The sequence below is a fragment of the Stegostoma tigrinum genome, chromosome 15, assembly GCF_030684315.1.
Source record: "Stegostoma tigrinum isolate sSteTig4 chromosome 15, sSteTig4.hap1, whole genome shotgun sequence".
Lineage (NCBI taxonomy): Eukaryota > Metazoa > Chordata > Chondrichthyes > Orectolobiformes > Stegostomatidae > Stegostoma > Stegostoma tigrinum.
Window position 1 is genome coordinate 51,818,197 of NC_081368.1, and position 20,616 is coordinate 51,838,812.

At 39.4% G+C, this 20,616-nt stretch overlaps 1 protein-coding gene across 2 annotated transcripts in view; it reads left to right on the top strand.

Moving 5' to 3' along the window:
• The window catches only part of dacha (dachshund a), a 382,639-nt gene that overhangs the window by 354,181 nt on the left and 7,842 nt on the right, over positions 1-20,616 (top strand). The window contains exon 11 of one of the 2 annotated variants that reach the window (XM_048544829.2): positions 253-471. The exons of the other annotated variant lie outside the window; for it this stretch is intronic. Coding sequence (XP_048400786.1) covers positions 253-257 — 5 coding nt within the window. The 3' untranslated portion in view covers positions 258-471. Of the gene's footprint in view, positions 1-252; positions 472-20,616 lie in introns of those variants that run through there. 2 annotated transcript variants of the gene reach the window in all.

Consider the following 20,616-nt stretch of genomic DNA (forward strand, 5'->3'; position numbering starts at 1 on the left):
AAATTGTCCGTACTATTTATTTGCTGGTTTACTTTACGTTATGGAAATTCTTACATCTTATATAAAATAGTTGCATATCTTCAATAAAGACAGTAATGCTCAGATAAGTAAGGCAAGTCAATAAGGAGACCTGGCATGTGCACCAGCCCTGACCTCCATGTAAAATCCAGTACTATGAGAAAATATTTCAGTTCATTGCAAAATTTAAATTCTAAGTCTTTAAGTTTCAGGAATGTTGATTCACCTTTGCAGGTTGAACAAGAAACATCTTTGGCAGAGATTATGAGCAGCAATGGAGGCACCAGCTTGAAAATTAGACTCACTTGTTACACCCAATTGGGGTAGCATTCTGGAAATCAAACCCCGCTAATGCCAGATTTAATCAGAAGAGTTAAAGAGTATGAAAAGAATTCAAAATTCGCCAAATATGTCTTGCCAACGCAGTTCAACAAAAACATGGACCAGATTTCTTTCCTAAACGGGAATTGTTTTCTTTATAATAAACAAATAGATTCAAGTACAGACAAGGAATTATGGACCATTGACAAAACTGTAAACCACTTATATATTCCATCTCTACACATTTCAAAAATAAAAGGTGTCATGGACAAAGGAATACAATAGGATGCATTCAGTAGTCCCTATTCACAAGATTCACATAGATGGTCCTTTTGGCTTGTCAGGACATGCTACTCCTTAGTTCTCCTTCTTCAGATGCTTTCATTTGCTTGCAGAAGGCACAGGGTGGCTGGCTCATACTTAAAAATCTCTGACTTACTGGTTAAGAGCCACATGCTACAACGCCTGTTAAAAGGAAAAATCAAGCTTGAAGAAGGACCATTTTAAAAAGTGTTTTTTTTTTAAATTTGAAAAAAAGCAGTGAAAAGAGACAGCTCCTGCCTGAGGGAGATCTGATGGTTTCTCAAATATGTGCAGTCCCAAGATGTTCGGCTACGTGGGACACAGTTATTGTCAGGTGGGAAGCCTTTGTCACTGCTAACTGGTCACCAGACCACAGACCAATCAGCTGTATGATGAGCATTTGACTGGCACTTGTACACAGCTATCTAGCTCCAAGTCATCTGTAACCAGACTTCATTACTGCTTGAACAAGCAACTGTGCAACGATACTTACAATGCGTGCCAGGTTAAAAAACAAGCAATCATTAATTTTTAAGGTAGTTCATTTCCTATTTCAGTCCACAACCAAATATACAGAAAAATAATTTTAAATGTGGTTATATATTGTTCTTCACAAACACCTGTCAATGTCATCTGAACTGTGGGAATTAAACTATTTTAAATAAATTGAAACCACTTAAATTATTACATGGAGAAAAGTAGATACAATTGTATCAAACACTCAAAAAGGATATCAACAAGAATCATTTCAAGTCTGCCTTTAATGTAAATCAGTGCTTCTGCAGCAGCAACTTGTAACCTATCACCACAAATTACAAGACATTTAAAACTAAATAATTATTTAATGTCTACATGAGTAATTAAGGCCATGGAATACCTGGCACTTGTAGTTCATCAGTTACTCAAAAATAGATTTTTTTTAAAAAAAGTTCCCATTCATGCAAACTCTATTAAGAGGACTTCATGTTCAAGATTTAATCAAATTTATGGACTATACCCTAAAATGTTTTTAAAGAGTAACACAAGCTGTATAACAGGATTTCCCAAACCATAGCTTGTGGTTACGATGCCAAATCTGTAATGGGGTCCATGGAGTGCTGCATGGCTCAGAGAGCGGTTTCAGAAGAGCGGAATGTTAGGGCCAGGCTAATTGACTGAGCAGTCTGTCAATCAGGACATTCGTTACCTAAATACAGCCAATCTGGTGCCAAACATTCCCATTGACGAGCTATCAGCCAATGAATCTAATATTCAGTCCCTGACATTCAAAATTATAACCTCTGCTGAATCACCTAACATTCTAGGATTGCTATTTATCAGAAAGTGAACTTGATGAGCCTTTTAAATACAGTAGCTACAAGGGCATTTCAGAGGCTGGAAATACTGCGGTGAGTAACTCACTTCCCGACTCCCCAAAGCCTGTCCACCTTCTACAAGGCACGAGTCAGGAGTGTTATGGAATACTCCCCACTTGCCGGCATCTGTGCAGCTTCAACAACAAGAAGCTTGACACCATCCAGGACAAAGCTGTTAACTTCATTGGCACTGCTTCCACCATTCACCTCCACCTCTTCCTCTCTACACAGTACACTGCAGAAATTCACCAAGGCTCCTTTGACCACTACTACCTAGAAGGACAGATACGTGGAAATATGGAACCAGCTGTGAGAACTTGTCCAAGCAGCTCATCATCCCAACTCGGAAAGAAAAACAGAAGTTGCTGGAAAAGTTAAGCAGGTCTGGCAGCTTCTGTGGAGAGAAAATCAGAGCTAACATTTTTTTTAAAAAAAATGAAATCCCTACAGAGTGGAAACAGGCCCTTCAGCCCAACAAGTTCACACCGACCCTCAGAATATCCCATCCAGACCCATCCCCCTGTAACCCACCTAATCTGCACATCCCTGAACACTACGGGCAATTTAGCATGGCCAATCCACTTAGCCTGCACATCTTTGGACTGTGGGAGGAAACCCACGCAGACATACGGAGAATGTGCAAACTCCACACAGACAGTCACCAGAGGCTGGAATCGAGCCTGGGTCCCTGGCACTGTGAGACAGCAGTTGAGTTCAGTGACCCTTCCTCAGAACTGTCTTGGAAATGTACTGCCTTCAGTGTCGTTGCTTCAAATTCTGGAAATCGCTTCATACTGGTATTGTTTGTCTGTCTACTCCAAATGCATTGCAGTGGTTCAAAAATGCACCTCACCACCACTTTCTCAAAAGGCAACTTGGAATAAACAATGTACGCTGGCCCAGCCAGAGACACCCTCATTCCATGAATGAAGAAAGAAAATAAAAATGAAGAGAGTTTTAAACAAAATACTGACAGTGGATGAAGAATATGTAGTTTGCAGAACAAATGAATGAGAGATAGAGAGGGGGCAGACAGAGCAAGTTACTGAGTGTTATAGTGTGTCATGACCTACTCAGACTGGCCAGCCCCTGCCCTGCCTTTATAGTTCTGACTTGGGATAAAGACCACTTTTACTCAAAATTGGGAAACATTGACCTCAGTCACCACATGCGCAATATAGTCCTGTTGGCTGAAATGTTACAAACTTTACAGCAAGTGGTAAAATCATTTGAGCAAAATGGTGTTAAAATACCAAAGTTGCAGCCATTGTGAAGGATTGGAGTAATGCTCAAAAATTAGGTGTAAAAAACACTTGGCAGGCTCTTAAACTGGGGGTTCAATTTAACAAAGTAGATCATTCAGTTATCTATCCTCAATTACTGAATGATCCTATTGGCACTTGGAGACCTGTATCCTGTATTCCTGCCCAAAATCCCTGTGCAGCAGATAAAGCCTAGTATTTTTCATATAGACTTCAGAAACAAAAGACAACTCAATTTACTTACTCGATTGACACAGACTAGTGATATAAAAAGGTCACTATCATCTGGGAGGCGTTTTGTTCAAATCTTTATGTGGAATTGAGACAGCATTATGCAGATAATAATCAAAATGGCAATCATGTTAAAATTACAAACTTTTACATTTTGATTTGAATTTCACATAAATTAATCTGGAGTTGTATATTTTTGTCCTGCATTAAATATAGGCATATTGAACTGGCAGGAATGTTGTGTCATTGTGTGATTGTGTATATTGGTGAGTGGTTAGCTGGGTTGCCTGGATTGGTGGTTTGCGATGTAGAGTGATGCTACCAGCGTGGGTTCTACATTTTTTCTCGTAGAATTCAGAATCCCTACAGTGTGGAAACAGGCCCTTCAGCTCACCAAGTCCACACTGCCCCTCTAAAGAGCATCCCGCCCAGACCCATTCCCCTAATTTTCCACGTCTAATACACCTAACCTAATATCCGTGGACACTTATGGGCAATTTAGCATGACCAATGCACCTACCCTGCACATCACTGGATTGTGGAGGTAACTGGAGCACCCAGAGGAAACCTGCACAGACACAGGAGGAACGTGCAAACGCCGCACGGTTGCCCGAGGCTGGATTTGAACTCGGGTCCCTGGCGCCCAGTCAGCAGTGCTAACTACTGAGCTACTGTGCCGCCTTCTACTGCTCTATGCCTGCATTGACCGAGATAACCAGAAAAGGACTTCTTCCTGTACCTTTCCTTTCATCTGATCTGCGGTGACCCTCAGTTGATATGATAAATTTCCAGAAGGCCTTTGCTAAGATTGAGCAGCATTCTGTGTGGCACAAGGTAAGAGCCCATGACGTTAGGGACAAGGCACTGCAGTGGATAGAGGATTGGCTACCTGGCAGAAGGCAGAGTAGGGATAAACATTTTTTCACAAGATGGCAGCTGGTGAATAGTGGAGTTCTGCATGGTTCAGTATTGGGACCGCAGCTACGCATTAATGATCTGGATGAAGAAAGTGAGGGCATTGTTGTTATGTTTGCAGATAGCATAAAGATAGGTTGAGGGACTGGTGGTGTTGAGGCTGGAGAAGGACTTGGACAGTCTAGGAGAGTGGGCAAAGAAGTGGCAGATGGCATACAAATGTCAAAGTGTGAGGTTTTGCACTTTGGTAGGAAGCATGTAGAGGCATAAACTATTTTCTAAATGGGCGAAGTCATTGGAAATCCAAAATGCAAAAGAGACTTGAGTCCTAGTTCAGAAATATAAGATTAAAACACAGGTCTTGGAAGGGGTCTAGAGGATGTTTACAAAGATGATCTTGGGAATGAAGGTTTTGTCTTATGATGAGCAACCAGGGACTCTGGATCTGTTTTCATTGGAGTTTAGATGGATGGGGGTTGGGATCTCATTGTAACTTACAAAATACTGAGAGACAAGGATAGGGTGGACATGGTGAGATGTTTCCACCAGTAGGAGAGACTAGGAGCCAAGAGAACAGTTTCACAGAAAAAGGAACAACACTTTAGTATAGAAATGATGATGAAGAATTTTTGCAGCCAGAGGATGCTGTATTTATGGAATTTCATTGCTACAGCAGATCGTAGAGGCCAAGTCATTGAGTTTATTTGAGACAGAGATTGGTCACTTCACTAATCAAGAACCAACCTAAGGTTACAGGGAGAAGGCAGGACTGTTAGCCACGATTGAATGGCGTAGCAGACTCGATGAGCCGAACGTCCTACTTCTGCTTCTAGATTTTATTGTCTTAAAAATATAGTGATAAATGGGAGTTTAAAACATCTGTGATGAAAATAAATGCTAGACTGTGTCTCGCCTATACCAATTATTAGAGTAGAGAGAGGGGAAAAATGAGTAAGAAATTAATAGGGAAAAATATTCTTAACTGCACGACTTTGGATTAGAGCCACTGAGAATGCTGTCTTTTCTTAACAAAGCATGAGTGCTTAATCTTGGCCTGTGTCAAATAAATTATGGAAAAATAGTCTTGGAGAAAATAAGTATGCCAAGGTACAGAAGTGGTAAAATTTACAATCCAAAGTTTGGGGCTCATTTAGATTAGAATGAGGGGATAGCACTGAAATAACAGCCGTCCTGGGCAAATCAAGTGTGCCAGAATGAATGAAGTACAAAACATAAATACAATGTCACAACTATTGCACTCAAGTAGGATTAGGATGTAAGATGTTATGGGAAATATCATTCCAAAGAATGTATAAGAACATATATTCTTATGCTGTAAGTGTATGTTTTACAGCATAGAAACAGACTCTTTGGTCCAATTCGTCCATCTCGACCAGTTACCCTAAATTAATTCAGTCCCATTTGCTAGCATTTGCCCATTTCCCTCTATACCGTTCGTATTCATATACCCATCCAAATGCCTTTTAAAATATTGTAATTCTACCAGCCTCCAGCACTTCCTCATGCATATTTGATACATGCACCATCCTCTGTGAGAGCAAGTTGGCCCTAACGGCCCTTTTAAGTCTTTCCTTTTTCATCTTAAACCTTTGTCTTCTAGTTTTGGATTCTGCTACCCTGGAGAAAAGGGTTTGACTTTTCACCCTATCCATGCCCCTCATGATTTTATAAAGTTTTAAAGGTCACCCGTCATCTTTTGGCGCTCCAGAGAAAATACCCCCACATCTCCCTATGGCTCAAGCCCTGCTTTTTGATTTACTCTTTAACACTGAGTGCACTGATCATTTAAACTGTGAAATCCAGGTAAATTTTATCCTTTCTTCTAAAACCTGGATATGCTATCTCTAATCACTTTCATACCTACGTAACCCGAATGTGTTCATTTGAGAAGTCATTGTGCCTGATGCTGTGGACATCAGAGCACCTTCTTCCTTTTTCTCCTCTCGATTTCTTGTTGCCCTTTTCTTCCATATCCTGCAAGCAATCATGGCATCTTTCATTTAATTGAAGGGTGTCCAAAGTATTTTAATCGAGTAAGCAATACTACTTTTATATAATTTCCAATACCCCATAGCTTCTTGCACGTCATGTTTGCAAAAGAACTAACTTTACCAAGCTTCTTCATGCAGCTCCCAACTCTTCTGACATTGGCAGAATCCAACATGACAAATCAACTGTCAATCAATTTTTTTCTATGCTATGTACTCAAGGGCAAAACTTTTGCCATGGTAACCTTACTGTGGCTATTTGCATTGAAATTTGACCATTACAACCTATGCTTTAAGTAATTTATGCAAAGTGCTGAAGTTATACCAAGCATTACATAAATGAAGTATTCTTCCTTTGGTGATTCACCTCATCCATGTGATCCCCCATACTGACGTAACTTTTTATTACTCAACTTATTTTCCTGAAGGAGTTGAGCTACAGAAAAAAAAAGTTCTTGCATTCTGTAACAGCTTTGACTATTTCACGTTTCTACAGCTAAGTAAGTATTTCTAGTATGATAAGATCCTGCGGACCACAGGGAGGTTCATGACCAGATTTTTATTGGGGATCCTAGCTATGGGATAAAATGAGAGCCAAAATATTGAATGTATTCAAGAGGCGACTAGATATAGCAGTTGCGGCAAATGGAATCAGCAGGTTATGGGGAGAAAGCAGGATTAGGCTGTTGAGTTGGACAAATAGCAGTGATCATGATGAATGGTGATGTAGACTTGAAGGGCTGAATGGCCTCCTCTTGCTTCTATCTTCTACGTTTTTGAGATCAGGTGAGCTTGCCTGCCCTTCTTTGAAGACTATGGGATCTCTAATGTCCATTTAAGAGGCCAGACAGACCTCAGCTACTCACCCTTTATACAAGCATATTATCTACTCCTGGTAACTGGACCATTTACAGGATCAAGTGTCCTGCAGCCCAGGCTGTGTCACTTTCGTAGCCGAAAGAAATGCAATGAGAGAGAGATGAAGGTAGAGGCAGGAATAAACAAAACCAAAAAAGGGCTTTATCAGGCAACAGTAGTTTTTTTTTTAATTTCAAGGGCCTCTACGGTAAAGTGCTTAATCTGATGTGATGGGTCTGGAAGAATGCATCTTGGTCGGGGAAAAAACAAAGTCATTTCAAATTATCAGTGCTCTGTTGTATTGTGCTGAGTGATGCAAAATCTGTGTTCAAGCTCAGTTGCAGCTTTCAGGCTGTATATAACAGTACTGACAGTAGCTGACCACAGAATGTTTCCCCTTAATGGCCTCTTACTATTTATCCATTATACCAGTAAAATCTAATTATTTCTCTTTACTCTGTGTCAAACTTCAGAATTTTGCTGGGCTGGCACTGACGACTGATTTCATTAATTTTGATTACCTTTGTTGGGACTGACTCCATTTCACAAACAGAGCTAAAAGCTGCTTCAAAATCCCCAGCCGCACATTATATCAACACAGTTTCCTAAATTAATTTGTACATGGAGTAGCAAATAAAAAGTGCTGAACATCATTTTATTGACTAAGTACAGACGCAGACAGAATAGTGCTCAGTGGATGCAACTCTTAAGAATGCAACGGGCTCGGGAGTCAATAGGTTAAATTAGTAGATCACGTAAACAGGCAAGTGTGATTTGCCAAATCAAATATTCAAGATCCAAATGCAAACCTCACACAAACTTTCATCAGTGTTTTGCCGCTGTAAACAACAAAAAAAGTTCATGATTTTAATGAACAGCAAGATTTTTTTCATTTCCAAATTTCTACTTTTCACTGTTGAAAATATCCTATTCCCTGAAGTATGTAGTTCCAGAAGTCACAACACACTCAGGCAATGCATTTAACATTAAAGTCCAAGTGATCCTTTATGGAGAATATAAGCACAATATTAAACAGTGTGGTCATCGCTGCCAAACCTAATTGGGATTGTACAATATTCATATACAGGTTTCTATAATCTAGTAGAACAGAAGCTAGTTTTTACCTGGCTAGTGCAGCAGTGCACTCTCCTAGCTCACATCAATGACTAGAATCAAATACTGAGCCACCTTGAATCGAATAAACTTGCTGACCTACAAGGGAGCTTTAGGTACATCATTTTTCAAAAGTGCGTGCAGACAGCTTATTGCCAGTCACTGACAACCCTCCTGCTCCTTCTGTTTTGGAGAAGGTTTATATTTAACATCACTTAGAGTTTAAGTTTTATTTAGTTTTGAAATGTTGCAGTAAATGGACTCATATTTTGTGGACATACCTGGTGTGGTTACTTGAAAAAAAAACCATTTTATTCTGAGCATTATGAAAAATCTCCAAAAAGAGAGTGGTTTCCTATAAATCACATGACTGACTAACACTTGTTTTGCTGCATATCTCCCAGGGCCTGTTTTGAATAATGCATGTCTTGAAGAGATGCTTAGTTTCACTTATTTAGTTGGATGAAAGCTTGCTAAGAACAAGTTTCTCAGCTGATCCTTTATTTCTAAAACAGAAAATCCTGCCACTAAGTTGAGGGTGAAATCTATTTGTTCTTTTGAATCAATGAAGGCAAATCTCAAAAGTGTATTTCTTGAGCAAGCTAATGTCAGTAGGACTTCACGGACAGTGACAGAATTTTTAAAAACATCAATCATTCTCATTTATTACACAACTGCCCTTTGGGCAATTAGGGATAAGAGTCAGCTAGAATATTGTGGGCTTGGAGTCACAACAGAGCAGGGCAGAAAACCTCATGGGTCTGGTTGGGGAGGTGGGGGGGTAGTTTTTACGACAATCAGTAATGGCTTCATTGTTGCCATTAGGCCAGCTTTTTATTGCAGAATTTGCTTTACTTTTAACTTCAAATTCCACTAGTTGCCATGGTGAGATTTGAACCCCTGTTCCCAGAACATGACCTTGAGATTTTGCAGCTATGCCACTGTCTTGACCACATCAGGGAATCAGAGCAACAAACCTCCGACATGAAATCTTTAGACTTCAAGAATGACCCATTGAACAAAAAAAGTTTTCTTTTTTCCCCCCAAAAAGCCAACGTGTAACAAAATAACCCCAAAATGTGTGTACATGTACTTTGTTAGGGCAAAAAAGAAACTGTTTTGCAACAGTGTTTATACTTCTATGTTACTGACAGCTTTATATCAATGCTTCAGAAATTTTGTTTTGATAATAAACCTGTAATGACATTGCTCGAGATCTTGCCATTTAAACCCTGGGATTTGAAACAGTATTTATTTGGAAAACGTACTTTAGTTTGTTATTCTGACCAATAGAATAGTGAGACTGGAGTGACTGTGTGCTCCTTTGGCCTGTTATAACACGGGGAGGCAGATTTTAAAAAAAAATAAAATTACTAAAGGGATCATATTCTGTCCTTTGATATAGGTTGATGGGAATGTAATGAAGCAAAAAAAAAATCCTTAGGACAAAAGGAGTTTCCATAGATGTTAGGAAGTATTTGAACAACTGGTTTTCAAAGTCACCAGTTTTGTAAGAGATGACAATAAAACTTGTGAAGTACAGGAGATTTCCTACTGGTCACATCGTCCAAAGGTCATAGTTTCAGTAAATTGAGGAAATTACAGATTACTTGGATTGATGAGGATTTATGCATTTAACTTTTTAAAATGTGATTGAAAAACTGAGCAGGTCTGGCAGCATTTGTGGAGAGAGAAAGTTAACATTGAGTCCAATGTTACTCTTCTTCAGAACTGAAAGGAAAATAGTGTCTTTTTCATGCTGTAGACAGAGAGGTAGGAGAAGACATTTGGAACTGATTGTGAGGATGTCAAGAGCAAAAGCCAAAGGAAATGCTAAAAGTTGAGCTAGAGGTATGAAATAGATATAAAATGACATCTACTCAGCTGAGCAACGGCAACAAGATATAGGCCTAGATGAGCTTGAAGTCAAGATAGAGTTCAATAATTTCTGCCCTCCACGTTAATTCCTGAAGGCTGTAAAACACCAAACTGTAATATGAGGTGTGTTCCTCCCATTTGTGTTGAGTTTCTCTGGGCCACTACAACAGGCCTGGAACAGGAACGTCTGGACACGAGAAAAATTCTTATCAAAATTACAAGCACCAGGAGACTAGATTCATTTATATGGAGACTGCAGAGGTGTTCTGTATAGTGGCACCCAGTTTGTGCATGGTATCCCTCATATAGACGGGCCACGTTGTGAGAAGTGAACACTGTAGATATGTAGAAAGTAGTACATATAAACTATTGCTCCAGCTGGAAGGTGTGATTGGATCTATGGACAGTAAGGAAGGAGGAGGCAAAAGGAAGTTCAATTGCATGGGAAAATGCCAGTGGGGAGGTGGAGGCCATGGAATGGTAGAGGGTGGGTCCATGTGGAATGCGGTCAGTAGAGGGGAATAAAGACACACAAGTCGGGTGGTTGTATTCTGCTGGGTGGTGAAAATAACAGAGGATGATCCTTTGAAATATAGAGACAGATAGGGTGGAAATGGAGGACAAGGAAAACCCCTATCCTTGTTCTGGGAGGGAGAAGAGTGGATATGGCTGGAGGGTCTTTGGTGGGTTGTGGAGGACGACAAGTTGTGTGGGGTGGGGAGGGGGTTTATTACTGGAGTCAGCTTGCAGTGGATCTTGGTGGACAACTTATGCCCAGAAGTGAAAAAAAACAGCAAGCTCAGAAAGGAGGAAGTGTCAGAGATGGATCATTGACACAGGAGGATGGAAAACCAAATGATTACCAATGAATTTTTCCAATTCTAGACAAGAGTAGGAAGCAGTACTGTTGACGTCATCTATATAAATCAGGGAAGTAGTTGATGCAACACCCACCTCCCCGGTCCCCCAAGTAGAACTGGAATAAGGAATGTTTCACATACCCTACAGAAGGTACAGGCATAACCCGTATCCATAGCTACACCTGACTTGGAGAAAGTGAAGCAAAGAGGAGACAAGTCATGCAAAGTGAGGATGATCTCAGAGAGAGAGGGGTGCTGGATGGGAAGGAAGAGGCAAGAGATCTTTCAGAACATCATAAATTGGGGATGGAAGAGCAGAAGATTTACACATTGGGTGATTTTCTGCAGCTTTGCAAGGTGTTTCACGTATTAGAGGAGAATTTCCAGAGTTCTTTCTAAAACAACAACATTAAGATCACCTTTTTAATTTTTTTGTTAAAAATACCTCTTCCAGGAGAGTTTGCAGGCTGTCCTGGTAGGAGATAGAAGTGTGGAGGAACTGAACTTATTGGTGAAATGGATACCAGTTGAGCTAGAAAACCTAAAATGGAGTGTGCCAGAAGAGTCTCCCATGTAGATGGCGAGAATTGAAAAAGATAGGAAGAAATTGGCTCTGATTGGCAAGAACAGACTGGAAAGATGGATCCACTGGAACACTCGTGGATTTTGGGAAGGAGGTAGAAGTGAACAAATCAAATTGTTCTCAGTTAAGTTACAGTTGTCTTAGAAACCTTCCCCCAACTTCAGTAAAGCCAAAAATAAATAACCCATTTTTTAGTTTACATTTTCTTTATATAAACAAATGGGCTTTATTACAGATAAATGGCAAAATGTTTTGACTTTGAGGGCACTAAAAACAGCCAACTGTCTAAGAGTTGGATGATGCAGCACTCAATTATGAACTTTTCTATTGGTAATTAGGAATCTTTTTTAAATTCATTATTCTAACTAATTTTCTTACGTTTCAATGCAAGTTCTTGGTTTGGGTCAAATTGATCGGTTAGATTACTTTTACAGCTTTTATTTTCCTCCTCGCCCCCATTTTCATTTTCTATTGAAGGAACAAATAAAATGGAGAAAAAAAATTCTACCAAGATTTAATATGTTTTCTCTCAATGGTACAGTCAGATTTTCTCAGCCTACGTTTGAGGAAGAACATAGAGTTCCAGAACATGTGCACCTTAGTTAATTTGATGAAGGCATCACAGTCTATTCACCATGGTACACATTGAGACAGTTCATAGTGTTTACATGAATATTGTCCAGCAGTTAAACGTTGAGTATAGTCCATGTTAATTGACCCAGGACCCATTTGTTGACTTGTGAGGGGAGGGTCACTGGGCCCAAAAAAATGTTAACTCTGATTTCGGTCCACAGATGCAGTCAGATCTGCTGAGCTTTTCCAGCAATTTCTGTTTTTGTTTCTTTTTATTTATTACCAGTTATAGTCACAGAAAAAGGTATAAAATTTAGTTGTTGCAACTTTGATCAACATGCTGTGTGCTCTAATAGGAAGAGCTGTACACTTATCAGTTTGATAGCTACACACCAAACAAAAATAACACCGATCATATTTGTAACTTGTGTTTTTAACCCAAGATTATTCTTGAACAATCAGTCTCTTGGATGGAGGCTTTACGAGCAAAATAGGAAGGTAGCAGCTGAATATTTTATTCCCATAAAATGGGGTCTTGTTTTTAACAAAACGTACAGAATAAATATAGCAACTATAGACTGGTAATCTGATACAGAGGAAAGCAATTGAACAATTAGATTGATTCAAAAAGAAAGCCAGTTCAAATTTGTCAGAAGGAACAAAAAAATAACTTTTTTCACAAGATGACAGAGTTGGTAAGAACATAGTGGCAGGAAACAATTGTAATAAACAGTTGGTTTACTGGCCAGAGGAAGGAGTTTACCCAGGCATTAAAACTAGGACCACTACTTTCCTGGGTCAATTTAACATCCTTGACTTGGGGATCGACCACAGGACACAAATTTAAAAATCTTCAGAGGAATACAAGAAAGTATTGGGAAGAGAACACTGATAGGCTTGTGAAACAATTGGGCTGAACAAACTTAATGCCTCAAAATACAAAATGATTCTTTTCTTTTTCTTCCCACGAAAATGTAAATGCAAAATAAGGGGCACATTTCTAAAGGGGTGCAAGGTTAAGTGACACCTGGAGGTGTGCATTCAAAAAAAAGGTGGCAGGTAGGTAAAAAGAGTGATTAAAATGAAAGGCATACAAGACCCACCCAGGATCCTGGACTTCATTAACAGAGGTACAGGAGTGTATGGCAAGGAAGTTATGAAGCTTTTCTTTAAAAATATAAAACACAGATTAAACCTCAACTGGATTATTATTTCCAACACTGATCCCCCTCTTCATTTCTGGAATAAGGGGTTTCATTTACATGAATAATTTGGAGAAGTTGAAGGTCTTTGCCTTCTGAAAGATTAGAGGAATTATTACAGATGTTCAACATCATGAGGGGTCTTGAAGAAGGAGGAGATGGGGAAAAACTGCTTCGGCAGAAAAGTCAGGAACTCAACAGATTCGAGGAAAATAAAGGCAAAACACAGATGCTAGAAATCTGAAAATTTAAAAACAATGCTGGAGAAATTCAGTAGGTTTGGCAACATCTCCAGGGAGAGAAACCAGTGTTCTGAAGAATCATAAACTTAACATTAACTGTGTGTCTGTCCGTCTACTGATTTAAGGTGAATAGAGAAGAATCAACAGCAAAGCATGGATTTCTTTTACTGCAATGAGTGGTTAGGACCCGGAAACCAATTATAGAATTGCCACAACAATCGTCCATGATGCTGTGAGGTCTGGAAACGGCAGACATGGCTAAATGAATGCTATTGAGATACTATTGTAATACGTTAACATGTGCAGTGTAACGTTAACACACGAATACAAGTAGACAGTGCCCAATGACAGCACCTCTGCCAAGTCACTTAAAATCCATTTGAGGCAGAGAGATCTCGCTGCCAAACGCAAGATAGATCATTGATGCAAATCTTCTCAGCTGCTTCACCTGGCTCCTTGAGCTACTTGTCCATCCAGCATCAGCTCAATGCCCATTTATACCCAAGAAATAAAGGCGTAGCTATTGATGCAGTGGAAAATTCTTAAATCCAAGCATTTAAAACATTTTCTGACCTGCATTCCCTGGTTAATATTTCTATCTAAAATGTTACAGGAGAATGTAATTAGAATTATATTCTCTTTGAATAAAGACAACTTGCACCTGTTATAGTAGGGAATGTGAGTTCTATAATAAAACAGGTAGAGTGAGGGACTAGTTTAAAATCTTTTTTCGATTATATCAAGGGGCTACTAACTGCCTCAAAAAGCACCAGAGGCACTTTTTTGGGGAACGGAAATGGTCCATTTAGGCTGTTCGCTCTGCACTTGGTTCGTCTCCACTTCAGGCCTGGCTTCCCTGAAGATTCCATATTGTAGCAATCTTGAGACGGAGATCCGATCACAGAGATGGGATTAGCCCAGTAACGAGAGTGCTACCTTCAGCCTGAGAATCTGGACCCTGATTCCCTCCTCCATTGTCCCTACCATGTCAAACTACTATTCAGCAACCAGGTCACCTTGGCGGAAAAAGGAACCATCGCACGGGAAACAGTACAAAAATTTGAAAAAGGAAAAATGTTAATGCTGTGAAACAAAATCCCTGTATTCGGGAGATATTAAAAAAGGGTTGGGATATTTTGAATTCCTACAATTCTATTGTTAAGATCACTTCTGAAGCTGTCAAACTCAAGAAGACTGAGTTTTGAAGCAGGAAAGTTATTTAAACATTTGTGACATTGCAGAACTTGATATCTGGAGGTTAATTTTTGTTACCTAGATAGGCAATTCAGGTCAAGAAATTTGCTGCTGAGGATTGATATTGAGTTGACAATAGGTGCCATAGGGTGCCATGGGGCTGCATGGTGCTGTGAGTTGGCATAGAAGGGTCATGGGTCACATTTTTTTGAATTAGCCTTTCAAAAGGTTCCAAACTTAGACTGTGATTCATGACTGCTCTGTTTTGTTATGAACCACAAGTCATGGAGAAGCTGAGGACAGTTCTTGAAAATTGGACCTTTTTTTTTACAATGGAACCCCCACAATGGAACTGATCAGGATAGGAATCCACGGTTCAGACTTGCAACTAGCACTTTTAGCCATTCTGATGAAAATTTGGGCTGCTGGGAATGGGTGAAGGAATCCTGGTATAAGCAGCCACCATGTTTGAGTATTAAAATTCGGCAAGAATCCTGGCTTAGTTTCAACACTTCAGTATCATGAAAAATCAAAGACTCTGAGATTGTCTACTCTTGGGGGGAGGGAAAACTAAGGGGGCGAAAGTATTCGGGTGTTCTAAATTGTGAAGGAAAATCTAGCAATAAAGCCAAGATTGTGACCTCCTACAGAGGCAAGAAAATGGGGCTCAAGTGTAGAAAAAAGTGCTTCTGTACCTTAAATATCACTAATTTATCAATAACTAGCCATTGCATACGATAGATTGCTCAGAACATACTGAGACAGACAGGATGGAAAATGTAATGGGAGAATTAGGCAGATGTGGGGTCATTTAAGAGACTGCTGGACATGCATATGGTCACAGAAATTTGAGGGTGCATACATGAGGATCAATGGTCGGCGCAACATCGTGGGCTGAAGGGCCTGTTCTGTGCTGTACTGTGCTATGTTCTAACACTTGGTTGATCGAAAGTTCAAAATCAAAACAAATTCATTTACAGAAATATTTCTGAGGATAGGTTATTTTCTGCTAGGTGTAACATCCAGCAGAAATTACTCCGCAGAAGGAAGCTATTTGAACTTGTGCTGACTCCCTATCAGCAGAAAATAGTAAGTAATTAGAGAGTAAAAAAGTAATGCAATCTATCATCGGAAATTATACTTCGATTCTGGTCAGAACATCTTTCCAACTTTGGTTTAGGCATGCATACAAAATCAAAATGATATCTGTAGATTAATAAAGAGCTTTAAATCAGCTACCCATTTGAAGCAGTGAATTTAGCTGCACTGTGACTTTGGACAGTTTTCCTGAAATTTCCATTGTTGCTTTAAAGATCTCAAATCAGTCCCAACTGAATCCTTGGCTAGTGGGATGGTGTCAGTGGGGGGAAACAGTAGTCTTATTTTTCCATGACAACATAAAAAGTGGGAAAACGGACAAAGTATCACATATTTGGACAAGAATCCCCTTCTTTCCTTAGCCAGTATTCACAGCAACCATTCCTATGCTTCAAGAGCTATCAAGTGGTCAATGAATTTCTCACTAGCTTCGGATACCTTCATGGAATGGATGATCACGAGCACCAGCCTCAAAATCAGGCCACAATAGATGGTGATAACAAGGTGTAGATCTGGATGAACACAGCAGGCCAAGCAGCATCTCAGGAGCAGGAAAGCTGATGTTTCAGGCCAAGACCCTTCCACAGATGGTGTTTACTTCCCCACCCCCCACAGAAGGAAAAGAAAACCCATGCACAAAAAAAAGCACTGACATTTAACTTGAACAGATAAATGTGTAGTCACCATCCAAGCAGGAATAAATATTGTTTTTCGGAAAGTTAAGTAACACAAATTACAGGGAGAAAATTTGACCATTATTTGTACCCTCGCATGCAGGCAGAAGATATACAGAATCAAGCTGCTTAATGTTTTAGTGATGAATGATGAGTTAAACAGATTGCAGACAGTCATTATATTATGTATTCCAATGTAAAATGGACCATTATCACATTGTTTAAAATATTCAGCCTTATATGATACCTTCCTTCTAGACAATAGTGGGAAATTTTGACGTTATATGGAAAGTGTGCCTTTTGTTCAAGTTTTTATGAAATCTCCTGCAATTGTTTTACCGAGATTAGTTTAGCTCATTTTCTTCATGCTACTGGGAAGATTCGTGCTTTTCCATTTGGTACATCTCTAGAGAGTTATTTTACTTGGATTGTGGAGTCAGCAGCAATACAGCTGAAGTGTTGGTGTGGTGTTAGTTCCTTTTAAAATCAATTAACACATTTAGTACATGGATGAACAACCTTTTCCCAGTTTAAGGTTTAATATGCTTTGACTGTAAACAATAAGCAACTTATGCATTTTGAAATGCTTAAATTCTTCATTTCAAGCAGGTAACTATCCATCTATACATAAATATTTACAGACAAATTTTATGAATTCACAATTTCCAAAAGTAAAAATTGTAAGCAATGCACAAATTTAAAAAAAACAGACAACTAGAATAATGCAAAACAAATGACTTTCATGAAATGAAAGATAAAAACAGCAGAGTAGAAGTCTTGCTGTTTTGCAAAGCACAAATGGACCAAGAACTGACAAGATTCGTCAGTGTTCACACATTCAGCTGGAAGGGTCAAGCAACAGCTCCTGCAATGACTTGAGCCAGAGCCCATATAAAAAAAGTGTGAGGAATGAATTGCTGGAACAGTTGAAATCAAAGTGGAGACATTCTACATTAAAGTAGTAAATAATTCTTCCAGGACGGACAGTGGAGTGCGCATCTGTTGTGATCAGAAAGTGAAAGGTCGGCTGTAGGTGAAGAAATAGCCCTGAGATTCCAAATGTGGTTGACACAATTACAGTGTTTGCCTATGCAGCTTTAGAGACTGAAAGGCTTACTTATTTAAAAAAAAACACATTTTTGTTTTCCAACCCATGGGAATATATTCTTACATGGTAAGATTCAGAGACAGAATTATTCTGCTATACATCTAAAGCAAGGACGTGACTACACTTTCTACTTATAAAGCATCAATGAAATCTTGCCGTCATAAAATTCCCAAGTTGGTCATGCTCCGGAGAATTGCCATTCTGTCTTCTTCCTGATTGCTATTCTTGTTTATATCCTTCCTGCCCCTACATTTTTTGATCATGTTGTAGGCTCTAAAACATGATAAATGCACAAAGCTCTCAGTTACTAATTAGCTTTTTCCTGTACTTAAACTAAACAGGGACATTAGAATTAAGCTTGGATCATGATTTTATCCAGCTTTTCAATGTTTTTTTTTTATTTACTCATGATGTGTTGAAACATAATACAGAATTAAAGCTGCCACTTCATAACTATCATGGTTGATAACAACCCACTTCATTCACAGGCTTCATAATGTGGTGAGATTCAAGATTGCACAAAGGAATGGAGTACTTTCATGAGTATCACAGGGCCATTTGGGTTATAAGGAAGTTGGTCACAACCTGGGCTATCACACTGCACGATTTCTGGATAATCTTGCATTTTCAAAAGAAAGGGTGGACAAGAAGGACTGCACACATTTGCCCCTTTGCTTGTATATTTTCAGTGCATCAGAAGTTACAATTGTGGAGGTGCCAACTGAGCCCTCTATATTAGTGCCATCTACCCAAATATTATACTGCATTTTTTCTAAAGCAGAGCAAAGACTAATCAAACCTACCATCTGATTGTGTTACTGGCATGCATTAACCCTTCCCGGAAGGTATTAAACCCCTTACAAACTTTTTCCAAAAGGTGCTATTTGTTTTTGTTGGACAGAGTCTTACAGCATGCAAACAAATTTTTCAGTCTAATCAATCCAGGCCAACCTAGTTTCCCAGACTCACCTCATCCCATATCCCTGTAACTCTTTCCTATTCTTGTACCTACCCAAATGTCATAAAAATTTTATAACTGTACCTGCATCTGCCTTTTCTTCTGGTAATTCACTCCACATGTGCACCACCCTCTGAAAAAGATCCCGTTCAGGACTTTTAAATCTTTCTCCTCTCAGCCTAAAAAAAAAGCCCTCTAGTTTTAGACTGCCCTCCCCTAAGAAAAAGGCCTTTGCTATTCACCTTATCTATGTCCCTCATGACTTTATAAAACTCTATAAAGGTCACTCTACAACCTCCTACATTCCAGTGGGAAAAAAAAATCCAAACCTATCGAGCCTTTCCTCATAACTCAAACCCCCCAGTCCAGGTGAAATCCTGGTAACATTTTTTCTGAACTCACTAAATTTTATAATATTCTTCTTGTAACAGGGCAACCAGAACTGTACACAGTACTCCAAAACAGCCTCACTAATGTCCTGTTGAATCACAACTTGATGTCCCAACTCCTAGACTCAACGGTCTGAGCAATGAAGGCAAGCATACTAAGTGCCTTCTTAATCACCCTGTCTACTTGCGATGCAACTTTAAAAGAAGAACTATGTATCTAAACCCATAGGTCTCTGTTCAACATCACTACCCAGGGCCCCACCATTTACTGTACAAGTCCTACCCTTGTTCACCTTTCTAAAATGCAACACCTTGCATTTATGTAAAATTAAACTCCATCTGCCAATCCTCAGCTATCCAAAAACTTACAAACCACGCTTCCCAAATTCTTATTCAAATGACTTCTATGAATGACAAAACAGTGGACCCAGCACCAATCCCTGCTGAACACCACTGGTCATCGGCCTCCAGTCTGAAAAACAACCCTCCCTCACCAGTCTGTCTCCTACCATCAAACCATGTTTGTATCCAATTGGCAAGCTTTTCCTGAATCCCATCTAGTAAAAGAGGGGGAGGAAGAAACAAGCACAATAGAAGCAAAGGGAATACATTCATCCCAATATTCAAATATTACTGGAAAAATGCAAAAAGTTACAATAGCAAAAAATGATCAAATTAAGAAATTGGCCTGTATGTAGTTGGGCCATGAATAAGATGCAAGAACACTCCAAGAACCCAATAATATCGTTGGGAGACAAAAAAAAATGAAATTACTTGGTGTTTGAGCCAGGTGTTAGTTTGACAGAGAAAGGCTATGGTTTGTTGCCATTGCAAATGCAGGAAATGCCAGGTAGCTACCCATGTAAAACAACCCTGGAACTGAGCTAACTGCAATACCAAAAACAGGTTAAACAAAAGCAGAAACGCTGCAGGTCTGGCAGTATCTATGGAGAAAAAAAAAGTTAATATTTTGATGTGTTTCAGCGATAGTAGGAACTGCATATGCTGGACAACCTGAAAAAGCAAAGTGTAGAGCTGGATGAACACAGCAGAACACGCAGCAGAGGAGCAGGAAGGCTGATGTTTCGGGCCTAGACCCTTCTTCAGAAATGAAGAATGCTTTGAGTGTGCTCCTTCACTGGACTGTGGGCCACAGTGGTTTATTTCAGGTGTCTAACAATCAAGTTCTGAGGAAGGGTCACCAGACCCAAAACATTAACTCCGTTTTTTTCTCTCTTCCCCCCACACCCCATCTCAGATGCTGCCAGACCTGAACTTTTCCAGCAACTTTGTTTTTGTTCCTGATTTACAGCATCCGTAGTTCTTTGTTTTTAGATCAAGTTCTTTTGTTTTAATACAGTTTTCTGAATAAACTCTTATCTATAAAGATAAGCTTTGTTTAGGAAGTAATCAGATCTGTTGTATGTAGTGGTGAACAAATGGGCAGTGAGCATTCAATGGTCAATAGTCAC